Source organism: Cavia porcellus, unplaced genomic scaffold (assembly GCF_034190915.1).
Source record: "Cavia porcellus strain 051 isolate PalLab524CR breed Dunkin Hartley unplaced genomic scaffold, mCavPor4.1 scaffold_30, whole genome shotgun sequence".
NCBI lineage: Eukaryota > Metazoa > Chordata > Mammalia > Rodentia > Caviidae > Cavia > Cavia porcellus.
Genome location: NW_026947513.1, coordinates 3797210 through 3824518, shown reverse-complemented (window position 1 = coordinate 3824518; position 27309 = coordinate 3797210). Strand labels below are relative to the sequence as shown.

The following is a 27309-nucleotide window of genomic DNA, read 5'->3' as shown; positions in this document are numbered from 1 at the left end:
ACTTGCCTATTCTACTATACACTACTGTGTTTTGTACTGACCATAAACCCACGAAGTTGATTTAGCTATCCACTAATAAGATACAGCTGATTTTGGAAAGAAAGACATTGTAAAGGATTACATTTTAGTGGAAGCTCATCTGACTACTGTGGAAAGACGTTTATCCATGATTCTTTGTGCACATGTATGTGTAAGTCTGTGTCTGCGTAGGGTGAACCAGGAGGCAGTGCGAGGGGATTGTTGATGAACAGCAGAAAACTCTCCTTGGCTGTGAGAGTGCTGTCTCGTGTACTTTAAAATTTAACATGCTACCAGGTAAGTCAAAGGTCAGGGGAATTAATTCGGCCAGATGAGATGAGTTTAGCCATATGTAACAAGAAAACATCAAGAAAGGGGCAACCTCCAGACACTCAGGGAGGCAATGGCATTAGAAAACTTTGGGAGCAAACACAAAAATCTTGGTAATTTAGAGGCAAGTACTAGTTCTGGTTTTATCAGGAGAAAACTAGTTTTAACAATCAGAAGTCAAATTCACAGCATAGCTTTGGGCAAGTTGTATTTAGTGCTGTATCCTGTGTCTGCTGGTTTGTTCCTCCTTCAGTCTCTTCTGCTTGTGCATGTGATGTATCCAAGTACCTGTCATTGTAGTGATTACAGATGGAACCAAATCAGACTGAACAAAGAGCACCTGGTAGACCTTGGGCCGCAAACGGTCCTTGGTTCCCTTTAAATTCTGTGACAGTTCTTTCTTGTTGCTTATGAATTGCACAGGCCTTGACTATTCCATTAAAAGTTGTACCTTCTTAAATTACTTTAATATATTTTCCTGACTTATTTCATGAGTTTTTTCCCCAACTGTACTGATATGTCATCTGCTTAGAGTTGTAACTTGTACTTTGCAGATGTGTACAGTGACTATCAATTGGGTAAAATTCCAGAGTTCGTTCTTTCTTTTTTATCCAAGAGAGAATATGCTGAGTTTTTTTTTTTCCTGCAGCTTGTTTATGGCTTAAGTGTAATTCCTCTGTAAACAGCTTTTGATTAAATGACTCTTCATGTTTCTGATGTCCATGAAAAAGAAAAACTCAAGAGGATTTTTACTAACCTTGTAGAATTATGGGATTAACCTCATGGAGAGAAAAATAAGCTTTTCTGTATGCTCAGACTCTTTAACAAATGATTCCCATTTCACGTGTAAACTTGCAGGGACAGAGAAAAACTACAAAAGCAATAGTGCTGCAGGAAGGAAGGGGAAAAGTGAGAAATGCGTGATTCTCTTTCATTATTCGGTGGTACAACTGTGACAAAGTACTTATACGTGTGATGCATTAAATCTCCAAAAGTATAAAAGTAAAAAAAAACTGATAAACTATATTAAAATGACCTTTTCAAATCCCATTTCAAATGTTCAAAATCAGGAGCTTAAGAGAATAGTGACTCTAAGATACCTTTTCCAAACAGCATAGAACTGGAAAGGCTGATCTCTGCCCTGGGTAGCAAGAAATTAATTATGAAGATTACTCTGACTCACACTGGTGCTGGGAACGTCTGATTATCGCAGGTAATCTAGGCAAGGTAATACATCTTTGAAATTCAATAATAACACAAAAGCCTTGTTTTACTCGTGGATTTAAACTTCCTTCCCTAGGAAACGTTTTCCTAAGCCAATGAGGCAAGCCCGCTTGCCTATGTATCACTTTACCTGTCCTGCTTGCATGCCTCCCTTTTTGGCTCAGCTGTCTCCAAAAAGCGATCTAGTTAAAATGTGAAAGGAGCTCTAATGCTTATAAGTTGAAAACGATTTGGATTTATTTTCATATTAGTGGTAATGAGATCACTTAGGAGCTGCAGGAAAACTTCAGGTTTTTTTTCTTTTTCATGCAAGTAGAAGGAATCAGTCTTCAAGAAAAAACCGTGACCAGGGAGGCTGTTGGAAAGCTACACATGGCAGTCCTGGTGAATGGGAGAGTGAGAGGCAAGTGCTATGTGAACCTCAGGCAGCTCCCAAGGTTCTTACAAATCCCCTCGGTGCTCAAGGCATCCATCCATCACTTAGTACTTTCAGAGAGGTTTATTGGTAAGGATATGGCTCCAAAAATCCCATCAGCACGTATGCTCACTATTATAGATGTTAGGAAGACTTCAGTCTGTGGGCAATAGAAGGCATGGAAGAATAATATATAAATGGCATTTTAAAACAATTCTTACCACAGCACTCCAAAATGTTCCAGCAAAGCCAGCATCACTGAAACCATGGCATGAATTCTCAATATGACCTCTGAATGTTAACTGGTCAATGCTTCCTTTGGGTGATGAAGTTCTGGTGGCAGATACACGCACTTGCTTCCTGTAATTTATTAGCTATACTTTGACATCTTATGGTAGAATTTAATATCCCTTTACCACTTGCTAGAATGTTGGGAGTATCTAATCATTAAAAAAAAAATACTTGGTTGACATGAATACACATTTGGCCACTTGTTTTCCTCCTTGAGTTGTTGATTTTCTTCCCCCAAAGTGCAAGAGAAAAGTGATTACAAGTGATTTTTGGGTACTCAGTAGCTAATATATTTCTGTGACTGTGTACTAACTAATCAAAATGATTCATATGTTCATTAATCAAAATGTCTTGATTAATTTCATGTAGAAGTTAAGTGTTTAAAATTATGAAAAAGGTTAATAGTTGGCACGTGAGATGAAAGTTTAATCAAATCCAGAGATATTGTAAAAATAATTTGAAATGCTTGATTTCCTGGCCAGATGCTAAATTTTCCTTTTGCTAATGACAAGCATTTTTGTCCTGTAAGAATTCAGGACCATTTGCTCCCTATCTCTTGAATGTCTAGCCAAGAAGTATAAAGTCCAGAAGAAGCATGGAGACAAATGCTATTACGTGTGAGAATACGTGGCAGATTTTTGGGGTACTCAAAGAAATGAGTCACATAAACCATGACCCAATTGGTTGCAGCACAGATGCTTACTTACTTCCATGAACTTGGCTTAATTATTTAGGAGGCAGATATATCAATGTTTGGAAAATTATTGAAAGAAAATATATCTAGAAACTCAATACAGTAAACACTTAATAGAAAATGGGAGAAAAAGTACAACTTTGCAGATGAATGATGGTATTAGAATGCTTCGGATTGACTCAGAATCACTCTGAAGTCTGCAGTTCAACCAGCTGTGCTTCCTACAAACTTACCTTCCTTCCTTCTCACATGCTATGTATGCATTGCTTCAAGTTCCCTGGTCTTATTTTTTCTTCAGAAATGTAATGAGCAGAACTTTTCATATGAAGATGTTAGTCATTAATGTTTTCTGCCTTCTTAATCATTATGGGGGCTTGGAATGCTTACGGTAAAAAATTAAATATTTTCTGGTAGGATTGTAGGTATTATGGTGATTCTCAGAGTGTTTGTAGCTGGCTTACATTTTCCTTGTGCCCTACATATAGCATGCCATTGGTTTCTCATTTCTTTGTTTCTTCTTTTTTATACCTTTTTCATTAACTGCAATGTTCACTGATCAAGTAATGTACTCCAAGAACGTGGCTAAGTATGAGATCAGAAAAGTAAGATATGGCTCCTTCCCATGGTGACTCATGGTGCTGTAGAGAGGATGTTACGTCACCCAGCTTATCAATCTTGAAAAGGTGGTAGCTGATATTAGAACAAAATATAAACAAGAAGGGTGAAGTGACTGGTTGGAGGGGAGCCTTGTGACAGATTCCCTCCAGGTTGGGGGCTTTTAAATTGATTCTTAAGTGCTGAATAAGCATTTCTCAGAAGGAAAGGAAGGTGTTAGGGAATCCACCTGACCTGTAGGCTACAGCAGCAGCTCTTCTTGATGTGAACACAGTGTGTGAAGAAGTCAGGAGATGGAGCCTGAGAACTTTTGCCAACTTTTATGATATGCTATAATTTTGGGATTTTATTCCATAGTCAGCAAGACACTCCTCAAATCTGAAGTGTGGGATGGCATGTTCCTGCCACTCAGAAGATATGTATGTGGAGAGTAATAGAGGGAATAAAGCCTTTATGCAGGCTTGGAGTCGGAGGTTGGATGTGTGCCACTGGCAAAGGACACCATAAGATTCCTGGTACACTTCGGGAGGAACACTCACCTCATTCTATTATGACAGTGACTACAAGGATGTTTATTTATTATGTATTTCATATTATCTGGTCGCTTGACAGATGTTTTTGTATTTTAACTCAATGATGGCAGTTAGATGTTGTAGTTGTAGTTTATGGAAAATGTAACTAAAGATAAGAGATGATGTCTCTTAAAGCGGTTTAGCCAGTGTAATATTAAATTAAAATGTATGTTAGGAATTTTCACTAGGGTATACTGCTATGCAAGTAAAGGGACACTCACAGGACCATGCTGACCATGGTGGGAGCAGAGGCAGCCACCTTGTTTTAACACCAAGAGATAAGGAAAAAAAATACATGGAGAATTTTCCCTATAGTAAACGGAATCTAGAAGCTGCGGTATCGGGGTCCCGAAGATGCTCCTCTTCATGTTTTTTCTAAATAGTTCTGTTTTGTACGAGGCAATGAAGAAACCAGCTGGTTAGCATGCAGTCACTTCCGGGGCAGGCAAACAGAGTGCATGGCTTTTCCTAGCCCTTCTTTTCCCTACATTGCCAAGAGTGGTTAGTGAACAGGGTTTACCGCAGAACTTGCTGTGGAGCTTCATATGGTCAGCAACTAAATACCCAGGTCCATGCAGATCCTCTTCCTCGACTTCATTTGAAAAACACATAAAATTATAAGTTGTTCTTTAGTCTGCTGCAACCACAGGACACCTGGCATGCCACTTAGCAGAGCACAGACAGAGTGTGAGGCAGAGTTCTAAGACGGTCTCCTGATGGCAATGTTGTGTAGAATGCCTATTTAGTGTGAGCAGGATTTGGGAATAATAGGATATTACCCTATAATTAGGGTACTATCTATGATGGAAGGGGTTTTGTAGATGTGATTGAAGTGACTAATCAGTTGACTGAGTTACTCAAAATACAGGCTATCCTGGGTGAGCCTGACCTAATCAGCTAAACCACGAAAAGTGGTCAGAGAGACTTGCAACACGGAAGGGACTTTCCCACTAGCGTTGAAGGAACAGCTGTCTATGCTGTGGAAAAGACAGGGTGCTCAGAACAACCTCTCAGAGGTAGAAGTGGCCTTGACCAGTAGCTAATATGTTAAGAGACCTTAATCATGTAACAAGGACGTAGGAGGATCCAGAACTTCAACTTTTACCTTGATTCAAGCCTGAGTAGTAGATTCAACTCACCTGTCTCAGGATCTTCATCTGTAGGATTTTGTCTTTAAAACTGTATATTGTTCTAACTCATTCAGTCTGTGACGATTTGCTGTGAAGCGGTTATTACACAATATTGTAGTCATGCACTGCGTAATGATGTGGAGTCATTGGTGGACCTCATACATTGGTAATCACATAGAAATATGATGGAGCTTAAATCTTCCCAACTGCTAGTGATGTTGTAGGCATCTTAATGTTATTTTTGCAGTTATGCTGGTGCAAACAAACCTCAATGCACTGCCAGTCATATAAAAGTTTAGCACATAAAATTAATCATGGTACATAAATGCTTGTAGTTATAATAAATGACTCTTACTGATATTTGTATTTAGAATACTTTGCTCTTTATCATTATATCACAGAGTATTTCTTTTCATTCTTTTTTTCTTTTTTTGAGATGGGCTTTCACTCTGCAGTTCAGGCTTGCCTTGAACTCCCAGCAATCCTCCTGCCGCAGCTTCCGAGTGCTGTGATTACAGCCATGTGCCACCATTCCTGGCTTTATTCTACTTCTAAGAAAAATAGTTTACTGAAAAATAGTGTACTATATTCTGCCATCAATAGACTCACACTTACACATCTTTTGATTACTGTATATCCTGATTATACCAAGAGGTCACAGTGAAGCTGGATTTCTTGTGTGACCTATAGCATCTGTGCTTCTGTGGGTACATTCTATGAAGATCACACAATGACAGAACTGTCTGGTGTCACATTTCTCAGAATATATCTCACCATGAAGTGGTACATGGCTGCCAGGGTTCAGAGGTATCTTTTCTTGGTTGTCAAATTAGCAGATCATGTTTGATTTACATTGATGAGCCTAAAGAGTTTTAGTCTGCTTAAAGGTTGCAGTGTAATAATTCTGACATAGCTTGCCCTCAGTTATTCATAAAACTCACCTTTAACACAGAAACCACTCTGTGGTACCTAGTGAGTTACATTTCCACTGGCTAATGTTACTATTTCTTTGCAGTATGGTTTTCTAAGAGAATAAAACATATATTTTATTATTCAAAATTTGATTCTATTACGATGCTGTGTGTTTATTATATTTGAAATATTCCTGTTGAAAACCAAGGTCGTAAGTGATTAACTTAGAATTATTAATGATTATGCTCCAACATATCAATAGTACAAATAATTATCAAAGGATTATGTTCTACTTTTCATATTTTATATTTCTTGATTGCAATAAAAGAATACATAATTTTATCCAATATTACAGTGAGGAAGTTTAGCATGTCAGCTGTAATGAAGATCAATTTGTTGGAAGACATAATAGAACAATAGTAGGATATATAGATATCTCACTAGCCAGGACTAAAATCTGTAGAATTTGCCTTGGGGTTTAACATAAATAATCCTATTTCAATTTTTTGGGTCTTACATGAGTTCATAATAAATAAACTATATAGCAGGCAAATTTGTATCTTTTATAGTATCAATTTAGATAAGAATTAACCTCCGAGAGTACTGAGCAAGGCTCCATGCAGTTGCTGTTTTTTTTTAATTAGATCTTGAGTTGAAATACCTTCTTTATCCAAGTCAGTGTTAAACAAATATTTGCATCCATCAGTTGTATTTATTTCACTTTGTTTTTTGAGGTGGTTGCACATTACTATTGTTCCTACTTAAGTGATTGCATCTGAAGCTGAAAGAAACATGCCCCAGGGATGGGTCAGGATGTGTAGCAATGCAGGAAAGTGAGGAATGGTTCACAGCCCCCTGTCTTCATCTAAGTGTGCATCTGAAGCTCACTTATAAAAAGAAAGCTGTGGTGAAGACAGTGGATGAATCATGAAAAAGTACTTATGAATAGACAACAGAAGCTTGTGTCATTTCACAAACATTTAAATATACTTTAGAAAAGCTTTCAAGAGAAGATGGAGAAACTGATGGAGGCCTCTGTTTATTCTCTTCTTTTAATTAATTTTATTGGTACATTTTGCATATACATAGTGTACATAGTGATCAAATTCATTATAGGGAATTCTTGTTTCTCATTCTCCAACCCTCCTTTCAACCCTAAAGCTTTGTTTCCATTTCTTCTCCCCACCCCCCAACCAGGGTTTGAACTCAGGACCTTGCACTTGCCAGGCAAGCACTTAAGCCACTGTGCTAAATCCCCATCTCTCGTTTTTTTTTTTTTTCCCCCCATGTATTTTTAACGTTGAGTATGTAAAATGTGTAACTGTCAACTAGTCTTTGATCATCAGGTGGGGGAAGGTCTTCTTGGATGCTGTGTTAGTACATGGGTGGGTTCTATGAGCAGATTAATGCAGTGTTTCTCACAGCATGGTCTAGAGAACTTCTGTATTGGAATTCACTGAAATGTTTGATAGAAATGGAGGTTTATGGATTCTCCTACCGAAAGGAAGGTCTGAGGATTCAGTTTTTAAAAGCTCCCTAAAAAATTTGAATGCACACAATCGTTTATGCACACCAGTTGACACAAATGTTTAACCGATTAATCCTATGTTCTCTCTTGTCAATGCCAGATACCATTGCTACCATTTCCATTCATCCCATTTATTGTCGCTTCTATAAGGGTGCAGTAAACTACAGCTTCCCTGTATTTCGGAGTCACTGACTATTGTTCTTCCATGTCATCACCTGGACTCCTGCCTCTGTTACTCACTCTCATCGGATGATCCCTGACCATGGCATTAATGCTTCCGCATGATTGAGGGTTTTCTGAGTCATGGAAAAGGGCTGTGATGCCTCTCATTCTCTCTCTTCATCCTGTAGGCAATTCCGTAATGGAAACTGATTAAAAATTTCTCAAACATCAGTACTCATAAGAGTTATTTCAATGCTATGTATTTTCTTCTCCCTTGCAACCATTACTTGGATTTCTATTTCTGTTAAGAACAATTTAATTTTTTCTTATATAGATTCGTAAATTTGTCCTACATTACTTTCTTGAAGATGGTGGCAAACTTATGAGGGTGTGTAAACAGTATGTTTCCTTAAGAATCCAAACTTAATTGAAAATATTGTACTTCTTAGCCACTTCTTTTGAAATGGGAATAGTAATGCTTCATTGAGTTTTATGAATTTATAGAAACAATTCATATCAACCAATGAGAGCAGTATTTAATACATAGCAAAAGTTCAATAAATACCAACAATAACAACCGCCATTTATTGAGCATTTATATGACAGCATCTGTTCTGAATGCTTTGCATGATCATCTCAGAGATTTGCTCACAGTGCCAAAGCTCACAGTTGCAGAATGGGATTTTGAACACATGCATCCATTTCTCCTATGCATTACACTATCACATTCACAAATCTAGATCATTATCTGCTTACTAAATTACTGAAACAAACTTCTCATTTGATGTTTCGTGCCTGTTTTATTTCAATTCACTTTTGAAGGGCCCCATATGCTTTCTGGTTCTTTCTCATAAAGCATAGCCCGGCTTCTCTTGGATCAAGTAATGGCCATAGGAAAAGGGTGTGTCCAAAGCAGACCAATGGTGCTCCACTTGTAAATTAGAATAGGAAATACCTAGAGAAGTGAGAACCTTACTAGGAGCACCTGGGCACGGGATGTGGCTGATTTTTATGATTCCTCAGGCTCCAAGTGAATTGTCTGGCAGAATTAGTTTCTTCTTCACTGGTCATTTCATGTAGATTTCCCTAGCTGTCTCATAGCTACAGAAATACTGTCTCATAGCTACAGAAAATCCTATGCAACTTTTGGAAGCCTGACCTTGATTATGTCACCGTCCCTCACACTGCCTTTAACGCCTGACCTGGGCTGTGCCTGCTGTCACAGTACTTTCTCTACTTCCTTAAGGCTTTTTGCTAGACACTGCCTTGGACTGAGTTGTTTGCATTTGCATCTCAAACAACATCTAATCATGATGGTGTTCCGGCTCCAAAGCCCAGCCTACAGGGATCTTGGATTGGAGTTTTCTTGAAGGAATCCACTAAGCCCTGTGTTCTTAAATTTCCCTTGTAATTTCCTCCTTCAGAATAGTGGTACCTTATCCTCTGGGTGTGTGTGAGTTTGCAGTGAGAGAACTCCTAGAAAGTACTTACTACACTGATCTGTCAGGGATCACTCCTAATGCACTCCTTAGTATGAGCTAAATTTTAATAGATTCCAATCTACAGGAATGCTGGCAAGAAGATTTTTAGGATCAGATAGATCATCTTACAAAAGACTTGGTCCACGGCTTTAACAAGTGAATAAACAGCAAACAATGAAACCAAGCAAAGCTTAGTTTTGTTCAGACCAATTAATTGGGACTGTGAGATAAAAAATAGAGAGCAAGTTTGTCCCATCTCCTCTGCTTTTGATTACCGTTTCCAGCCTGGAATCAGAAGAACACAACTAGCCAGAATGTCTTTGTCCCTTGCATCAGTTCATCAAAGGCCAGATTCATCTCTCCTTTTGGGGAAGAAACATTGTATCTTTCCAAAAGCCATAATCCTGAAAATGAAGCAGGAATAGGTTCATTACTGCCAGTAACTGGTGATTTTGAATAAACTGTACTTCAGGGATCTGCTCTGAAGTACAGGAGTAAGAAGGTTTCTAATTAAGTGTGTTCATTTTTCTGGGGACAGACACAGGATAACCTTCCTGTAGCTGCATGAACCTGAGCAGAACTCCCTGAAGCTGCTTTGTGGGGCATCCTTCAAACAGTGAAGCGACTCTGCCTATAATGTCCTCTTAATTTATTGAGAATATATCTCATAGAAGATTTTATTTTTGTTTTACCTTTGATCTGAGTTCTTGTTATGCGTCCTAGGCTCAGACTCTTGAGCATAAGCATCCTTCTGCTCAGCCTCCCAAGTATCGTATAGAACTTTAGTTTACTTAACAGCATCCCCCACTTTTTTCCTCATCACCACCTTACATTCACCCTTTATCTAGCACTCACCCTAAGGCAGGGGCACAGAACTTTCTCTCCCAACTAAAAATCTCATCAATTCAGCAAAAGCAAACAATCTTTTATAAAGTCGTGAGAGGTATTGGTTCTAGAGCCTGGTAATGTTTTTTATTAAGTACTTTCAGATATACCTGGTTACTCTCTAAGAACTAGACAACGTTTACCAACTGCTGTTTTGGGGACATGGAATGATTCTTTGTCTTGCCAAGATTCTGCTCCTCACTGTAAGATGAGGATGAGTTGCTGTCTTCCCCAAAAAGTGATTCTAATAATGAATGGGTAGCCTATGTGATCAGCCCACTGGTTGGCAAAAATGTGTGCCTGGGGAGATTTTCAGTTGCAAAGATTATTGCCTCTGGTCCTTGTAGTAGCCCTCTGAGGGAGATATATTGGCTACATTTTGAGGAATATCAAACTTAAATTGAGACTGTTTAAGTAACTTGAATGAGATCCATGATCTGATTATCATTAAGATCTCCTCCATCTGTTGGACACTTATAAAAGGGAATGTGGGTCTCTATAGGAAGAAAAGATACTGGACTAATGCTTGCTTTGAATTCAAACTTTATGCTTTGAAGCTAAGATAAATAGATAGATAGATAGATAGATAGATGATAGCCTAGGTGTTCTGTGTGCAGTAGTCCTGGCTCACCTTCAAAGGGGGCCTTGCAAGGGGCACCTCCTTATAGAGAATGTGCAAAACCCTTACCAGGTCTATGAGCATTCTCTGCATTCTAAGTAACAGGGAATTGGGTTCTGTCAGGTCATAGAGAGAACAATGGCTTTTAGGAAGTGATATCAGAGAGATTAATCATTCAACAGATAGTCACTGCCTCTTAAATAATGGGCTTTGATTTAAACCAACCATAGTGCTAGGCACTATTTTTTCCTGTCTTATTTGTTTGTTTATTTAGTACTAGGGGTAGAAGTCAGGGACTGTTACATGCTAAGCAAACACTCTAGCAATAAACCACACTCCTGGCCTCTTAACTGTTCTGTTTGAGAGTACTACAGTCAACAAGATGGATAAATGTCTCTGGCCTTATAATGAACAGTTTACTCAGTGGTGGCAAGCCTATGGCATGCGTGCCACAAACATCTGTTTGTGTCATTGAAAATTCTAAAAAGTTCGCCATCACTGCTTTATAGTCTGGCACAAAGAAACATTGACAAACAAGTAAGCAAATATGCTTATCCGATGATGACAGTGCTTTCCGGGAATATAACACTGGTTGAGAGTAGAGATTCAGGGTGGGAAAAAGAAAAGGGTGCTGCTGTGTTGTGTGGCTTTCTAGAGCTCCTCTGTGTTGGGAATTTGGAGCCAAGATCTACATGAAGTCATTCATTCACAGGGGGACTTAAGAATAAGCATTATAATGCATGAAACCAGAAAAGTAGAAAGCCTGAGACAGTGGGGAATATAGGGATATAGGGAAAGGAAACTGCCAGGCTCTCAGAGGAGCAACCAAGCACTAAGAGAATCCTTAATTGTGACGTTCAGACTGAAAAGACAAACTGACTCTGGTGCTTTTCTCTACTCCCTGCCTACTACATTCCTCATCCCAAAGACATCAAACTGACAGGTGAACACACAGGACCTGACTAGTGATACTGGCTCATGAAGCAAGCTGCAGGGCTCTGGGGCATTCTTCCTAGGAGAAAGACAGACAAATTGCTTTGTAAAGACCACAGGTGATATGTGTTTAAGTAATATAATCCTGTGAATGAGCAGGAGACAATATCCATCAATTCAATTAGCTCCCAGTTTGGAAACATTTCGTGTTTCAATGTTGCTGGGGTGAATGGATTAGAATGTTACCAAACAGTTTGGCAGGATTGCTTGGGTTTCAACTTTCCCCTTTTGTTAATGAGTACTTGTGCCAGTGTTTGGATTTCTAATTCATTTAAAGTTGTGTGGAATAATGAGAAGAAATAATGGGCTTTGATTTAAACCAACCACAGTTGGAATCTTGGTACTACCATTAGCCAGCAGTATGGCCTGTTCCTTAAACTCTTTTAAAGCTTAGTTTCCTCTGTAAATATATCTAATTGTAACTACAATCACAGTGGCTAGAAGCAATACTCAACATTGGGTGTGTGGTATTTGCCTAATCAGTAGTATCAATTATCCAATAAATACTTCTGCCATACATTTATCAAGTATGCACACATGGGATAAGCATTGAGATAAACACAGAAAGCATGATTTTCACTTTCTCCAAGCTCACTTTTCAATGGAAAGATCAACTACCCAAGTAGTTATAATAGAATGCGTCATAAATGGGAAAAGTACCACCAAGACACAAGAAAGAGGCTATTTAATCCAATACTGGTATGGAGATGGTATGTAAAGAGATTTTTTATGAAAGCAAGTGTTTGTATGTTTTTGCTTTTTTCTAAAAAGATAAGATGATTTGAACAAACCCTTGGAGATGAAGGAGCCCAGAAGAAGTTAAGCCATGAAGTTAAGCCATGTGTAGACAGCAGTAGGACCATGGAGGTACAGTCCTCAAGTGGATACTGGGCCACAAGGAGACTGAGAATCTTTGCGGGGGCACTTGAGCTCCATTCAGTAGGCAAAAGGAAGTCCCAGAAGGAGGTTTGATTGAGAAGAAGAGGCTGAATTTCAAATTCATAAGTCCGGCAACACTAGAAAATTTGAATAAAGCATGCAGACACTTTTAATAAAAATAAGAAACAGGAGGGATTGAAGCAGTTTTCTCTGTTCTAAAAGTATCATTCACTATTCCCCACAAGAGTCCCAGTGTCTCGCTGTTACCGACATGCTCCTTTGTATAAGGACGTGCAGACGTGGAGATAAGAAGTAACATACCTAAGATCACACAACTAGTGGGAATCCTGGTGGCCTGATCCTTGCATCTGCATTCTGAGCCATTAAAGAGCCTCAAAGCCAACCACAAGTGAATGCCTTCTGGGCCCCTGCTATTCTTCCACTGTCTGAGCTCTGGCTGTCTTTTGTCCCCTTTGTGAAACAGGAGAAAGGAATTGGCTTCCTGAAATGCTTTTCTAGCTCTCTTGTGTGTTCTTGGTTTTTGTTGTTATTACTGTCATTTTGTTGTGTTGTTTTATTGTTGTTTACCATTGTGGCTCATTGTTTGGTTTTGTTTTTGTTGTTTGGTTTTGGTTGTCAGTCCAGTGTTTCCTTGTAGGTCTGACCTATGATACTTGGGTAGTGTTAGGAAGGAAAAAAAATGTTATGCAAGATAAAGATACAAACTCCCAGCAAGTTTTTATTGCCCTCTCAAGCATTTCCTGGTTCTTAATATCCTTAATCCAGTATGTAAAAAAAAAAAAATTGCATGTGAATTATGCATTGAAAATATATGCGTGTTAATGTTAGGGTAATGAGCAAACATAAAAAGCTAACTGTGAAACTAAAATATTATGTAAATCCTAAGACTATTTATTAGCTTGTTCTGCTTTGAAACATTATACTATTATTCAACTAGAATATTGGTTCACAGTGGCTAAAACCTGAGCTTCAGGCTAAGAACCCACTGAAATGGTGAAAGTCAAAATGAACAGTTTCCCGAGCCACTTTCTCTCCAGATTCCCTAACTAGTCCAGGAGGTTTCTGAAAGAGCACAAAGCAAACCCCAGCCTGGGCGTTTCCGGTTCGTGCTGGTGTTTGAAGCTGCCTGGGCGGCGGGTCCCGGTTCTTAACCAGTCCAGCCTCCGTTAGTTTCTGCGTTGCCACGGCAACTGACCCCGACAAAGCCACTGGCGGGCGGCGACGCGCGCGAAGTCCCGGGCCCTGCGTGGCCGCGCCTCGCGTGTCCTCTGGACGCGCCTGGTGACCTCCGGGCCTCAGTGGTCTGCGCGCTGCTCCCCGCATGGCCATCTCTCCGCGGAAGAGTGACAACGAGGATGCTGATGATTTTGACAGCCTGACTTAATCCAGCTGACACTTCTGGTCTCTGCTACAGCAGACAGGATGAATGCATTTGCTTTCAGTCTCTTTGTCTCTGTGTCTGTCTGTCTGTCTGTCTGTCTGTCTGTCTCTCTCTCTCTCTCTCTCTCTCTGTCTCTCTCTCTGTCTCTCTCCCCCTTCTCTCTTTCTCTTCCCCCTCCCCCCTTCCTCTCCTCTTCTCTCTCTTTCTCTCTCTCTCTCTCTCTCTCCTCTCTCACTCTCCTCCTCTTCCTCCTCCTCCTCCTCCTCCCTTTCTTCAGCAGTAGCCTTCTTAATGTAGTTTAATGGCTTTACAAGAAAAGCCAGGCAGAGAGAGCAGCACTTCTCAGTGGCTGTGGTCGGACCATGACCTAGCCGACCATGAACTTGGAAGGGCTTGAAATGATAGCAGTTCTGATCGTCATTGTGCTTTTTGTTAAATTATTGGAACAGTTTGGGCTGATTGAAGCAGGTTTAGAAGGTAAGGGAGTGCTTTTTAGTGACTTCTAACAATTCTCTGTTTTGCAATAAAAATTTTCTTTAAGTGAATGTAAGGGGCACCTGAAAGGAGCTCAGAGAAATGTGACTCGGGATGCAGGCATAAAGAGGCAGGTTTCTCAGGGTAAGAAAGATTAATAAACTTTTTTCAAGTTTCAGTAATGTTTTCACAGCAAAAGAACATTTAAACTGTGGAAACACTTGAGATCAAAGTGTTAGAACCAAAGCTGAGGAAATTAAATGTTTACAGTGGGTATGTCTGCTGGTATGGAAAACATTTATTCTAAATATGGATGTTGGATTTTTGTTTTGGATGTCCCTTTTTATTTAATCAGGAATTTTTATTTGTGTGCTGTGAGGTGCACTTGTTTCTTGCCGCAAATGCATTGATCAAATAATAATGCCTACACATTTACAGTTTCTTAAGGTTTAAGACTGATGAAGTCCAAGAATGACAACCTTTTCACCAGATCTCTAGAAGTGTTTATACTATTGCCTATTTTACGTTCTTTCAGAGAGTCTAAGATTCAAAAGTCTTAGACTCATATGATAGAAAAAGTTTAATGTAGAGTCCAAATAGTTAATTGTTTGAGATGTTGCTGTTTATGCTCATTACAGGCTCATTCTCCTGTTCTTGACAATAGTCTGTGCTTTCAAAAAATAAAGTGTGCACTTGCTTATATCATTCCCTGAAGTGATATTTCTCTGAGAAATGGAGTAAATTTAGACTATTTTATTGACTAGTCAAAACACTTCTGACAGTATATTTGCATTCAGCCAGCTATTGTATCTCTAAAGTTGGCAGTGAAATTTTCCCAATTATCTCTAGATGATGTTTGACATAGTTATGTTTTGATATTTTTTATGAGTAAACATGAAATACACATCAGTGTTGTATTTACATCCACAACTAATCCAGCCAGTTCTCTAGAGAATGGCTGCCACAGTGTGACATAAAAAAGACTGTTTTTACAAACAGCAAATATGAAATTGAAGTAAGTGTGTCACTCTGATGTAGGTTAGCAGAAACCTACATTACAACTCTTTGGGAGGAGGGGAAGGTGGTGTTGTGAAGCAGTGCTAGTGGAAAGGATTTGAAAGGAGTTTGCAGAGTGCATTTTGCAGCCCTCTCTGGGGGAAACATTTGCTTTGCAATCTTAAAAACATGCTAAATTCTAAATTATATAAATGACCACTGCTCTTTAAAATTCACTTTATCTTGTATGTTGTTACGAAGCCAGGAACTTGGTTTGGCTTCTGTTTCCCACTGAGTGTTGTTGTTTTACCTGACCTATCTGCTTAGGACCTCCCATTTCAATGTGCTGGGTTTTATCCTCTTCCAGAGATTTCCAGCTGTTTGGAGCACTATCAGACTTCCTGGCTCTGTTGTGAGACTTGTCTATCTTATTTCATTATTTCATGAAAGATGCATTGTCCTTCTTTAAACTCTTACGTTGTAGCATTTGCTCTGGATTTTGTGCTGCTATCTACTATAGTATTGCTCTCTCTTGTTTCAGGAGGATAAATATTTACTCTCTCAAATGAAAACATGTATTGCTTTCATGGAGGGGCTGATAACCCTTATGAAATTATTTTTACATTGTCTTCTTACTTATATTCAAAGCTGTATCGATTTGTATAAATGGTTTCTTTCATGTTTTTTAATATTTTACAATATTAGATATTTGCAGGTAATGTACTTATTCTATGAACAAAATATGTTCTCTCATAAACTTTAAATCCATACTTTACTTACAGTATTATTTAGGGATATATTTTAAATAGCACAATGCTCATAACTCCATCAAGGAGGAATTATCCTTTGTGTGTAAAAGTTGGCAGACACAAAAAGCAATCGTGATTTTTGATCGTGAAGTCTACATGAAACTTATCCCAAAGTGAATTAAGAGCCAAAAAACTTCAAAACAAGATTTAACTTGGTTTTACTTTTTGCTTGCTGGAGGTATAAGTGAGTAGATGGGTATGTCTCACTGGTCATAGTTTATGTGTACACTTTAAAGTGATTTTAATTAATGAAAAGGATAAACAATATTTAAGATCAAAATAACATTTTTGTAGATTTTTTGAAACTTTCTGAAGGAAAACAAACACTGATGCTCATTGCATTCAGACATATCTTTCACTTAGAAGGTTTTTTTCCACCATTTTAGTTATTGGAGACATAATAATTTCTTTCACTTTTACTTTGCTTATTTCTCTGTGATCAAGTGACCTTGATCTGAAATTTGAGTATTAAATAGATTAGTTTAACCTAAGTTAAAGCCTTGTGGAGGTGATTTAGGATGTATTTTTTAAGTGATTAAACCTTTCCAGGTCAATTTCGTTTTACAGTGTTCATTTTACAGTGTAAGCATCATTCAGAATGTAGTGCTCTTCATATTATGCATGCATCGTGTTACTTTCTGAAGGACATATAAATATTTACAGGGTTAAGTTATTGTCTTGCTTTTATTATGTATAGAATAAATGTACTTTGAAATAAATTGGTAATGTGGAAGTGTGAATTGTTTGTATTTGCATATATTTGAGTGCTTTGAGTTTCCATTCTTGGATTGGGGATTGGGTTCTTGGGCATCCTGAGACCGGTTTCAAACTATGTGTTATGTATATAAATAAATAGAAAAAAACTATACTGAATGATGTTCATGGAACTTTCCATTTCATAAGTTCTATGAGTCTACCAGGAAATTGAAGTGTGATAATTTATGGAGCCCAGATTCTTTTTCATGAAATAGCTAACAATGGCCTACTTCAGAATGGACACACAGTGAAACTGTTAGACTGAACACTCCCTTCTATGGTGGGTTAACTCATCAGACCTCCAGGAAATGTTCATTGTATTTCAAGAGAATAGAGTTGGTCCTTTTGCTCTAAAATTTGACATTTGGAGTTGCTATTTCAGGCATTCTTGTAATATAGTTTCTCAAAACTTTATACAAAGTTCCAGTAACAGAGAAATACATCGTATTATCATCTATCACTATCATCAGTTGTATTTTTGTAATTTAATTAAAATTTAGAAGATATTTTTAGAGAAAAATAATTTTAATATCATGTCAGAATGAAGACAATTAACAGCACTGAGCCTGATCAAAGTTTTGAGGATTATATGATATGTCAGTGGCCAGTGTTTTGAATTCATGGGCTCTTTCAACTTATTGAGTGGTTTTGGATGCTTCGATGCTATAACAGATAGGAAGATGCCTCAAACCTCACAAAAACAAATTGCCTCTTTTCCAGCTATAAAAATAAAAATGACTTGCTGTTAACAAAACCTAGAGAGAAATTCAATCCAAACCTTAACAGTGAGGCTATTTCATCATTTTTGTATGCAACACTGGGCTATTAAAACATCTGCTCTTCATTCAAATATATACCAAATTATGGTGAAGCAGTTACTGAATAACGACCCATCCTTCCACCAATCTAAGAAAAAAGTAAAGTTTTTCAAAAACGTATGAAGAAATGACTTGAAAAAATGACAATTATTGGTAACTTTCTTCTACAAAAAGAAATATATGTTGATTATATCTAATTTTCAAATGATGCTTTTCATTTATGCATTGATACTGCATTTCATTTATGCATTATCTCATTGATCTAGAAAATACAATACTATAATAAAAGAATCCTTCACAGATCTAAACAAGGTATCAATCGTATAGGAAAAGATCTTTTAGGACTCAAAATTTTAGTTTTTTCATGCCATTGACAGAAGTGTGAAGGTTCATGAGTCACCCCTAAGGTGAACCAATGCGAGAACAGTCCCTACTGCGTGTCCACACCATGATGCTTCCCGGGGACCAAAAGATTGGTTGTGACGGGCCGGGCTACTGTTCATACAATCAAGTGTTTTAAAAATATTTTTAGCATCTTGCTTCCCTAAATACAATGAGATGCCAAAGTTGTATAATTGGAATGTTAAAAAACTTTGCTAAATTGTAACATTTAAAAGGCAAAAACTAATTTACAGCAATATTAGATAACTTGTAGTATGTTTCATTCCAGGTAGGAATGGAGTTAAGGGAATACTTTCACCATTTGAATTTTTTGGAGCATCTCCCAGTAAATAGCTTTCAAGAATATTAATGCATGAAGAGGACTATTGGAAGCAAAGGATTCTGCATCCTCAAAGATTACTGCTAGAGGATCTGGAATTGTTTTACCTAGACTGTTTTCACAGCATTGCTTCTTACTGGTCATGTGATTTTAGACTGGAACTCACCATTCTTTTCTTGCCATACAATAAGTTAATTATCAGAATTTTTTTGCCGTGCTGAAGATTACAGGTGTAGTAAGCAAGTGTTAAATCCAGTATGGGATAACACTGCATAGTATAGACACATGAATGGTATAGGCATATAAATACTATTGCATAATATACTACTGTATATTTGATATTCACTATGGTCCTCTAAAGTAGAAACTATTACTTAATATATGAAAAAGTTTAGACCTGTGTACAAGTTACAGAATTGGCTCAAGTTTCCTAAGTAGTAATGTCATAAAGTGAAATACAAAATCAGGCCGGGGATTTAGCTCAGCAGCTTAAGGGCCTGCCTGGCAAGCGTGAGGTTGTGAGTTTGATCCCTGGTACAAAGGAAAAAAAAAGTCATGTAATCTATGAATTATGATATATTTATACTGATTAAAAAGGGGGGGGCTGGGGATTTAGCTCAGCGGCATAAGCACCTGCCTTGCAAGCAGGCGGTCGTGAGTTCGATCCCTGGTACCGATAAAAAAAAAAAAGAAATACAAATCAGGATATCAGACTCCCTATTCTATTTCATAATTTCAATGCCCTTGACATTGCAATATGATGACAGTGGCCAACAATTTGGTGAAGGAAAAAGGTGTTACTTCATGTCTCCATTAATGGCCTTCTATGAACCTTTCTTAATCATGTGAAACACTCTCATCTAAATTCAGAATGAAGAATGTTTACAGCAATGGGTTTAATAAAACCCATTTATTAAAAGTATCCAAAACTGTATTACACTCTGAGGTAAAAAAAAAAAAGGGCAAGAAATTAAATATAAATATTCATTTTCCGGACTGAGCCCCCTATCTGTTGAGTTTGTTTGGGGGTCATGGATGGAGTTGCTGACAATAGACAAAGAAGGACTGGTGATTTTGGAGAAACAAACAAACTAACATAAGATAGTGCTGTGAAGAGGCAAGATCTTGAATAGAACAAGAAGACTGTTTATAAAAGTGTCTGAGGTATATGGAGTAGGTTGTGAGCAAATTTAGTGAAATGTTCCATACTGTAGTAGAATTTTCAAATGAGCACATCCACAGCTGACTTAGAGAATAATGCAAGCCTCATTTGGAGTTCAAGCCTTGATCAGAACAGTTACCGATAGAAAACATGTACTCCCATGTTTATCAACAAGTTTAAAGCAAGAAATAGCACAGATAGTATATCTGTCAGGGAAGGAGGTACAAAGACCTAGTTGAGAATCTCTGTGGCACAACTGAGGTGAAAGTGTTGCATGTGTCATTACTTGGAATTATCACAGCAAATGTGCAGGATTGCAGGGGTGAACTGGAAGTTGAGTAAGAGTACTAATTAGCTTAAACTCAAGATGTAATAAATGAACAAATTCAGATTATTCTCAATATCTTTATAATGCTACTGATCCAAATGGTCTTCATTATGGATGTCCAATGCAAATAATCCAAAATAAGATAAGACAAAAAGCGTGTACAGTGTAACCTTTTTTCTACGGAATATTTTTTTTACTTTGTTGAAAGTTTTTATTTTTTGCTTCTAATTCTGTATAGGTGCATTGGTAAAGCATAGCTACAATAATAGAGGAAGAGGAAGAAAATAGAAGACATTTCTGTAATTCATTTACATTCTGTTCATTAATGTGTTGCAGAACAAAAAGTCCTTTAGAAATTACCCCATCCAATTAAGTCATTTTATAGATGCAGAAATCAAAAAGTTTCAGAGAGATAAAATGAGTTGTTTTTATCAGAACTATTTTTTTGAAATAAAATATAATGTATTATTTTCAGAAGATAAACTTCAACCATTGCCCAAATCCATAAAATACTTATCCATATTGCAATATCCCTGTTTAAAGTCCAGGAGTTTCAAGATTCAGGTGAAAGTGACAATGATTTCTGGCATGTTTATCGTTGAGTAGAGGTGCAGCATCTGAGAACTTCTGGGCTGAAAGACTTAGCCACAAACTGTGTGATTTCCACCTCTGTGGCTAGTCTGCGTAAATGTTATAATAGAGTCATTACTATGTGACAACCTACTCAGGGTCCCGGTGAATATATTCTGAAAGGCAAAGGTTCAGTTCTATCTATTAATTGATCTGTCTACCCATCTATCTATCCCTGTATGTCATCTACCTATCCATTTTTTATCAATCACATAGAAGGTTATCCTAATTGCTCATCATACTGATTATCAAAAGTTGGAAGCTGAATTCCTCTACCTACCTCATTGCTTCCTAACGGACCATTGCTCAGAGGCCCTAGTATATGTGTGTTTGAAATTCATCTGTATTGTCCATGCTCTTAAAGGCTACTCTTTAAAAAATTACTTGAGTAAATCCAGGGGATCATTGTGATGAACTGGCTTGAGAGATTGTATCAGTTGTGTGCTTCACTTTTTATCAGGAGGCTATAGGGTGTAAACACTCAAAAACATAGATTCTAAGACAAAGTAATTGATTGAACAGCAATTGAGTTCTGGTTCCACTACACACTTATCTGTATGGCCTTAGGTGAGAATTGTAATCTCCTAGACCTTACTTTCCTTAGCTTTTAAATTAGATTTGCCATAGAATGCCCTCTCTGATATTTTTGTGCTTTGATATGAGTTTATATGCTTAGAATTCTGCCTGTTATTATAAATTATTTGTGTCATCTTTCAATCATAGGAGAGAGGCCACTATTTAGTGTCCACTTGCTGAGGTAGTGAAAGTTATGCTTGAAGCTCAAAGTCACTCAGAATAAAACATAGTTGATGATATGTAGAATTTCAGGCTGTTGGAAGAATGAGCACTTAAGGGGACGTTGTTATTGATTAATTGGATTATGCTTAAAATTGGTCGTGAGGGTTATTATGCTTATTATTGCTTTTCTCTTGTTACTGAGAAAAAATACCCAACAATCAAAAGTAAGGAAGAAAAGGTTTATTTAGCTCACGGTTTGTGGAGGTTTCTCTCCATAATTAGCTGACTATTAGGCAGGGTGGTATGGCAGAGTGGTAACAATTACTGATGGTGGTAGACAGCAAACACAACAATAGTTAAAGGTGGGAAGAACAAGCCTCTTTTCCTCCCTTATATTATAAGCAGGCTACCACCCCCTAGGATGAATGTAGCACTCACACCATCTCCCTGAGTTCCTTTTGCACAGGATTAGGATGTTTACCCTGCTAGGTCCTTTACTTAAACTTCTAAACTTACTAAGTTGACATGATGTATCAACCATTACAGGTTACTTAAAATAACTAAAGAACAATCCTTCATTTCTTTTCTTCAAACTAGCATACAGGAAATTTTCATGGTAAATGACATGTTCATTGAATAAAATAAGGTTTCCACTACTGATCTAAATACTGGAGATGCAGCTTTAAGCAAAACAGTAAAAACCTCTGTGTTTTAAAGCTCAACTGCTAAGTTTTGAAGTGCTAACTATAAATGCTATAGTATGCACAAAGAGCAGAACAACTGTAGTGAAATTCATTTACTGAATATGTGTATCTCTCCTATACTATATCATACTTTTCTGTAAGCATGATAGGGAACACAGTTCTAGTTCTTGTGAAATTTAGGTAGAGAAGCAAGATGAAAAGATAAACAAAGGCATATATATGAATATATAATCTTAAATCTAATAAAGACAAGTATAAAACATTGCAAAGGAACTGAAAAACTAGGCTGCAATACAGTGATCTGAGGAGAACTTTCTGAAGAGCTATTTTACCTATAAATCCCTCAAGGAAAGGAGTGTGTGAGACATAGCATCTGGGAGAGAGGATTCCCAAGTTGAATGACTGTATGATGCGAGGTTCTGTGTCTCCAGGTGTGCTTCGTGTGTCCTGGGAGCCGCAGGTGAGCACAGGGTGAGCAGGGGACCTGGCCAGGGAGAGGGAGGAGAAACACAGACATAGCCAAGGCCGTATCTTGCAGGACCCCTTGGGTGGTACCAGTGCAAGGTCTTTGCATTTTATTATTTTTACTGGAATTCTACTGAGCAATGAAGATATCATCTTTATAGTCTGTGGCTCAAAACATTTTCACAGGACCTGTATCAGCGTTTGTACAACATGCCTGCTCCAATCTCCATATGCAGCCTGCCTCCATACACCTCTTTGCTCTGACCCAGACACTTGCTAGGATTTGCGTTCATTATGTCTTGTCAGAACTCCTTTATCTGAAACAATGGCCTGTACTCACCATCCCTGCTGCTTTGCCCAAGCCAAAAATTCATTTTTCTTCATTAAGCAGGATTTGGCCTTCTGCTTAAATCCTGGGGTGAATATGTCTAGACTTTATTTCTTCTTCTTAACTGTTTCAAAACTTTGGGATATAAACTCTACTCTATTGTATCTTTAAAAGTAATGTGACTGGTCTTGATATAACTTTTCTAGAGAAGAGATTTTGAAAGTCAAATAAAATTCCTTGAACGCCTGCCATAATGAACACATGAGCACATAATGAAAACATCACAACAGAACACAGGTGGAAAATGTAAATTTCAGAAACAAAGTCATGATTTTTCCCATGAGTGTCTCCTCCTGTTTCCCATATTAGTTTCAAAGAAGATTACATAAATTGGGCATATGCCAAATTAAGATGAGGAAAATAGTACTTACGTCAGATTTTTGGAGCTATCAAGAATTGGGGAGTGTAGTTCAGCCCCCTCATTTTATGAGTAAATTGAAACTCTGGGAAGCTTAATTGACTTGTTGGAAATCACAATACTATTTGGTAACATAGATATTATAATAATTACATTATCTATGATAGAGTAATAATTATATTCTTGGGAGGGAGGTATTTTACATATTTATATTACCTAAATTTTGCAAAGCCCTGTAAGAATAATTGTATTAGTTATAATTATAGGAACTCTAACTCCTTATTTATCTAAAGATATATTATGATCCTTTTTTCATCATATTTATCTTTTCTGGTTTTATTAGTTTGTGCCCAGCAAAAACAGGGTACTTTACTTGCTGGTGTTGCTGGTAAAATGAGCAAACACATTTACTGCAATGAAATACCTTTGACTAGGAAGAGTTGGAAACCAGCTTTGGTTCAGTGGCAAGCTATTTTCACAGTACCATTGTTGGATGTCAACAATGATGAAAATTCAGAAAAATTCTTAATGTGAGAGCACAGGTTTTAGTGCAGGCATTAAATGAGCACAGGATGGAGTTCAAGGGAGGAAATTCTAGGACTGATGTTCAAGAAGTCACACAGCTGATGCTGATAGGACCAGAGAGGCTTTCAGGGACACTTAGTTGATCATATGCTGAGATCCATCATCAACACTTTCCATGGATTAGTCATGCTGGCTACTATTTTTAGGAATCAGCTATAATTGAAGATTTAACAAAAAAGAAATCATGTGATTATATGATTGTGCAGTTTTGGTCACCTGCCTGATGCCGCACCCTTAGAAGTTACCAAGCTGAGATTTAAGTCTAGGTTTGTCCACTTGAAGAACAAACATTCTCAGCCATCATGTTCCTTACTTCTAGGTAAGGTCATGTCAAGGTCAGAGGCAGAAGTGCCCTGTCTTAACATGCAGAGCCTTTTAAGTACATGGGGCCATTTTATTCACATTCTCAGTAAATATTAATAAACCTGCCAAGTTTTGTACATGGAATTACCCCCTACACCCTTCAGTGTAAACCTCACTCCTCTAGACCACATGTGTTTCAGATCCCAAAAAATCAAAATCTGTTCCTTTGAGAACTTGGAAGATCTTGCCTTTTCTAGAGTGATTAAAATTCATGCCTGAGGATACAAAACACAAGAGTCAATCTTCTGTTCCTACTAGGAGTCACCACACCTCTTTTGCCATCTCCACAGCCACCCTTACTTCAACCTGACCTAGTGAAGATGCGATCATTAAACAGCAGGAGATTTCCACACCATGCTGGCTGCAGGGGGAATATTGGCCCATTCCCTGCAGAATTGGTTCTAGAGTTCAAGTGGACTTGGACCTGTGGGAACTCTCCTGGACTGACTGATAAGTAGAGAACATATACTCTCTCATCAGACAAACAGAAATTTTTCTTCTTTCACATAAATGCAGACCTTTTGCAACATATTTAACTGCTCCTTGAGGCTCAGTTCCATTATGTGTAAGTTGATTATTGTTACCAAAGATTAATAGAGATAAATGGACAGTGTGGTTGGTTCTTTTTATGTGATCTATAGGTGTGATCATTGATTATTTGTGACTGGAGAAGCCACTGAGAAAATAAGGTGTCGATGAACATTATTTGTTTTATATGTTTAACTAGATTTGTGCTACAGTTGAAAACTCTAGAATAGTTTTTGTTGGCAGTTGTCCCAGGACAGATGGAACTCATAATCACAAATATTCATTCATTCGTACATTCATTCATTCAGTGAGCTTGCACTTACTGGGCTCCTACTGGGTACTTTTCTAAGTATTGTGATGCCACTGCTACGCTACTGCTAATGTCACTGTAGATGTGGAAGAGTTGTCATCTGCTGAAGGAGAGACCATTTTTACCTGCATTCTCTGGTAGAGAAATCAGAGAACACGGGTATAGATGCTGTACATTCATAGCGGGAGGCTGAGACACTGAGTTTCATTGCTTTCTTCTCCGTTAATATGTAGCAGGACTAGAGCTAATGTAGTTGAGACATGGACAGTAATAGATATTTTGAGGAAAAATAAAATACAGCTTAGACTTCCCAGAGTCAGGAAGCAGTGAATCCCTGAACAAATAAGAGAAAACAATAAGGTGATACTGAGTGCACATTTGAGATTTGTGCTTTTAGTTTTAAAAGAAGACTCTTAACTCACATAAAATGCATATTTTCTTCAGTGTGTTATTATAATAATGTTTGTATAAATACATCCAAAGAAAATGGAAAAATCAGGTAGCAAATTGGAGAATGAGAACAATATTCAGGAAATTAGAGGGAATCTGTTTAGCCCACCATCCGCATGTGCGAAGATAGATCTGGGTTATGGAGCTGCTAGTATAGGTATGATGTATTCCAGTTGTGTAAGGAAACACCAGCCAAAGATTGAAGGACATTATTTTTCAATGGTGTGGCCACAATGGGAATACATAAACAAAAGTTACAGCACAATTGCTCATTTAATGGATCCAGCAGAAGTTTCCCATATACTACTTGATTTATGAGGGTAAAAATACTTGAGCAAACACCCCCAGGCTGCTCCTGAAGTAACAGATAACCTCCAGAAAATGTTATATTCACTGGACTTCACAAATGAAATAAAATGAAAATACATGGAGAGGAATTTTATGATTGTATTGAGTTTCAAAAATGAGACCTTTTTCTTTGGATATTTTTAAATGGTGATATATTTGCACTTCTCTTGTGGTTGCTGTCTTACCTACATATCTCTGGTTTTTGTAAAGTTCAATATTTGGTAGTCATAGATTCTGTTTCTTGCTTTCAAATATATGTTTTTACTGGTTATTATGATCAATGAGGTATATGTTTTTGCATGTTCTTGACATATGTAATGGTACACAGATACATGTTCATATAAACATGTGCTAGGCTCAACTTTGCACACATCTGTACATTCTATACATACATACATATGTACATACATATTTTGATTGTTTGCTTAGGCTAACTTTGAACTCACCAGGCACCCCAAGCTGGCTCAAACTCGTAGCTATTCTCCTGCCTCAACCTCCTCAGTGCTGGGATGACAGGCTCACACCACCACACCTGGGTCATACGTACTTCGATAGCATACGCCATGAGAGTTCTCAGATAGTGCACATTCAACTTATTGAGGAATTCCAATTATTTTGTGTCAAGATTTGCAAGGATTCCTTGAGACATGGATGTGCATAAATCATGTGCAAAACAAATACAGAGGGAGAAAAGGGGCCTCATGTAAAAGATCATGGTCTAGAGAATAAAGCTAAAATGAGTTGAGGTGAAACCTTGTTCCCTTGTTAGGAAAATATCTTGACTGTGGTAGTTGCTCTAGCTATATTGATGTCTAGAAAATTATTGTGATCTTCTATTTTTTTTTTCTGTAAAACTGCAACTGGATTTATTTCAGAGGCCACTGTCTTGGAAGAATCCATGTTTAATTTACGCAAAGCAGTGAGATTTACTAGTTTCGACCTCTGGCAGCTAACAAGACAAGGAAGTGTTCTTACCTCCTCCTGGCGTTTGCTCACCTGGCCACACCTTACTTTCTTATCTCTTAAGTGGCTCTGTCATAACCTATGAGCCCTTGGCTGCCTCTCCTGTCACAGACCTGGGCTCTTTCTATGCATGGCCCCTTCTTCACCTGATGAGTGTCATCTCACTTGATTGTGTCCGAATTCTGAATTCATTCAGATTAGACCAGAATCCTCCACTTGCTGACACATTTCTCTCAGCTACATAACCATAAATCCCATGAGACTT

The 27309-nt window shown here is 37.8% G+C and overlaps 1 protein-coding gene across 5 annotated transcripts in view; it reads left to right on the top strand.

Annotated features, from left to right (window-relative positions):
* Positions 1-27309, top strand: part of Kcnip4 (potassium voltage-gated channel interacting protein 4) — a 1100013-nt gene that overhangs the window by 568002 nt on the left and 504702 nt on the right. The window contains exon 1 of one of the 5 annotated variants that reach the window (XM_063240455.1): positions 14443-14627. The exons of the other annotated variants lie outside the window; for them this stretch is intronic. Within the exon in view, the coding sequence (XP_063096525.1) occupies positions 14528-14627 (100 nt within the window). The 5' untranslated portion in view covers positions 14443-14527. Of the gene's footprint in view, positions 1-14442; positions 14628-27309 lie in introns of those variants that run through there. 5 annotated transcript variants of the gene reach the window in all.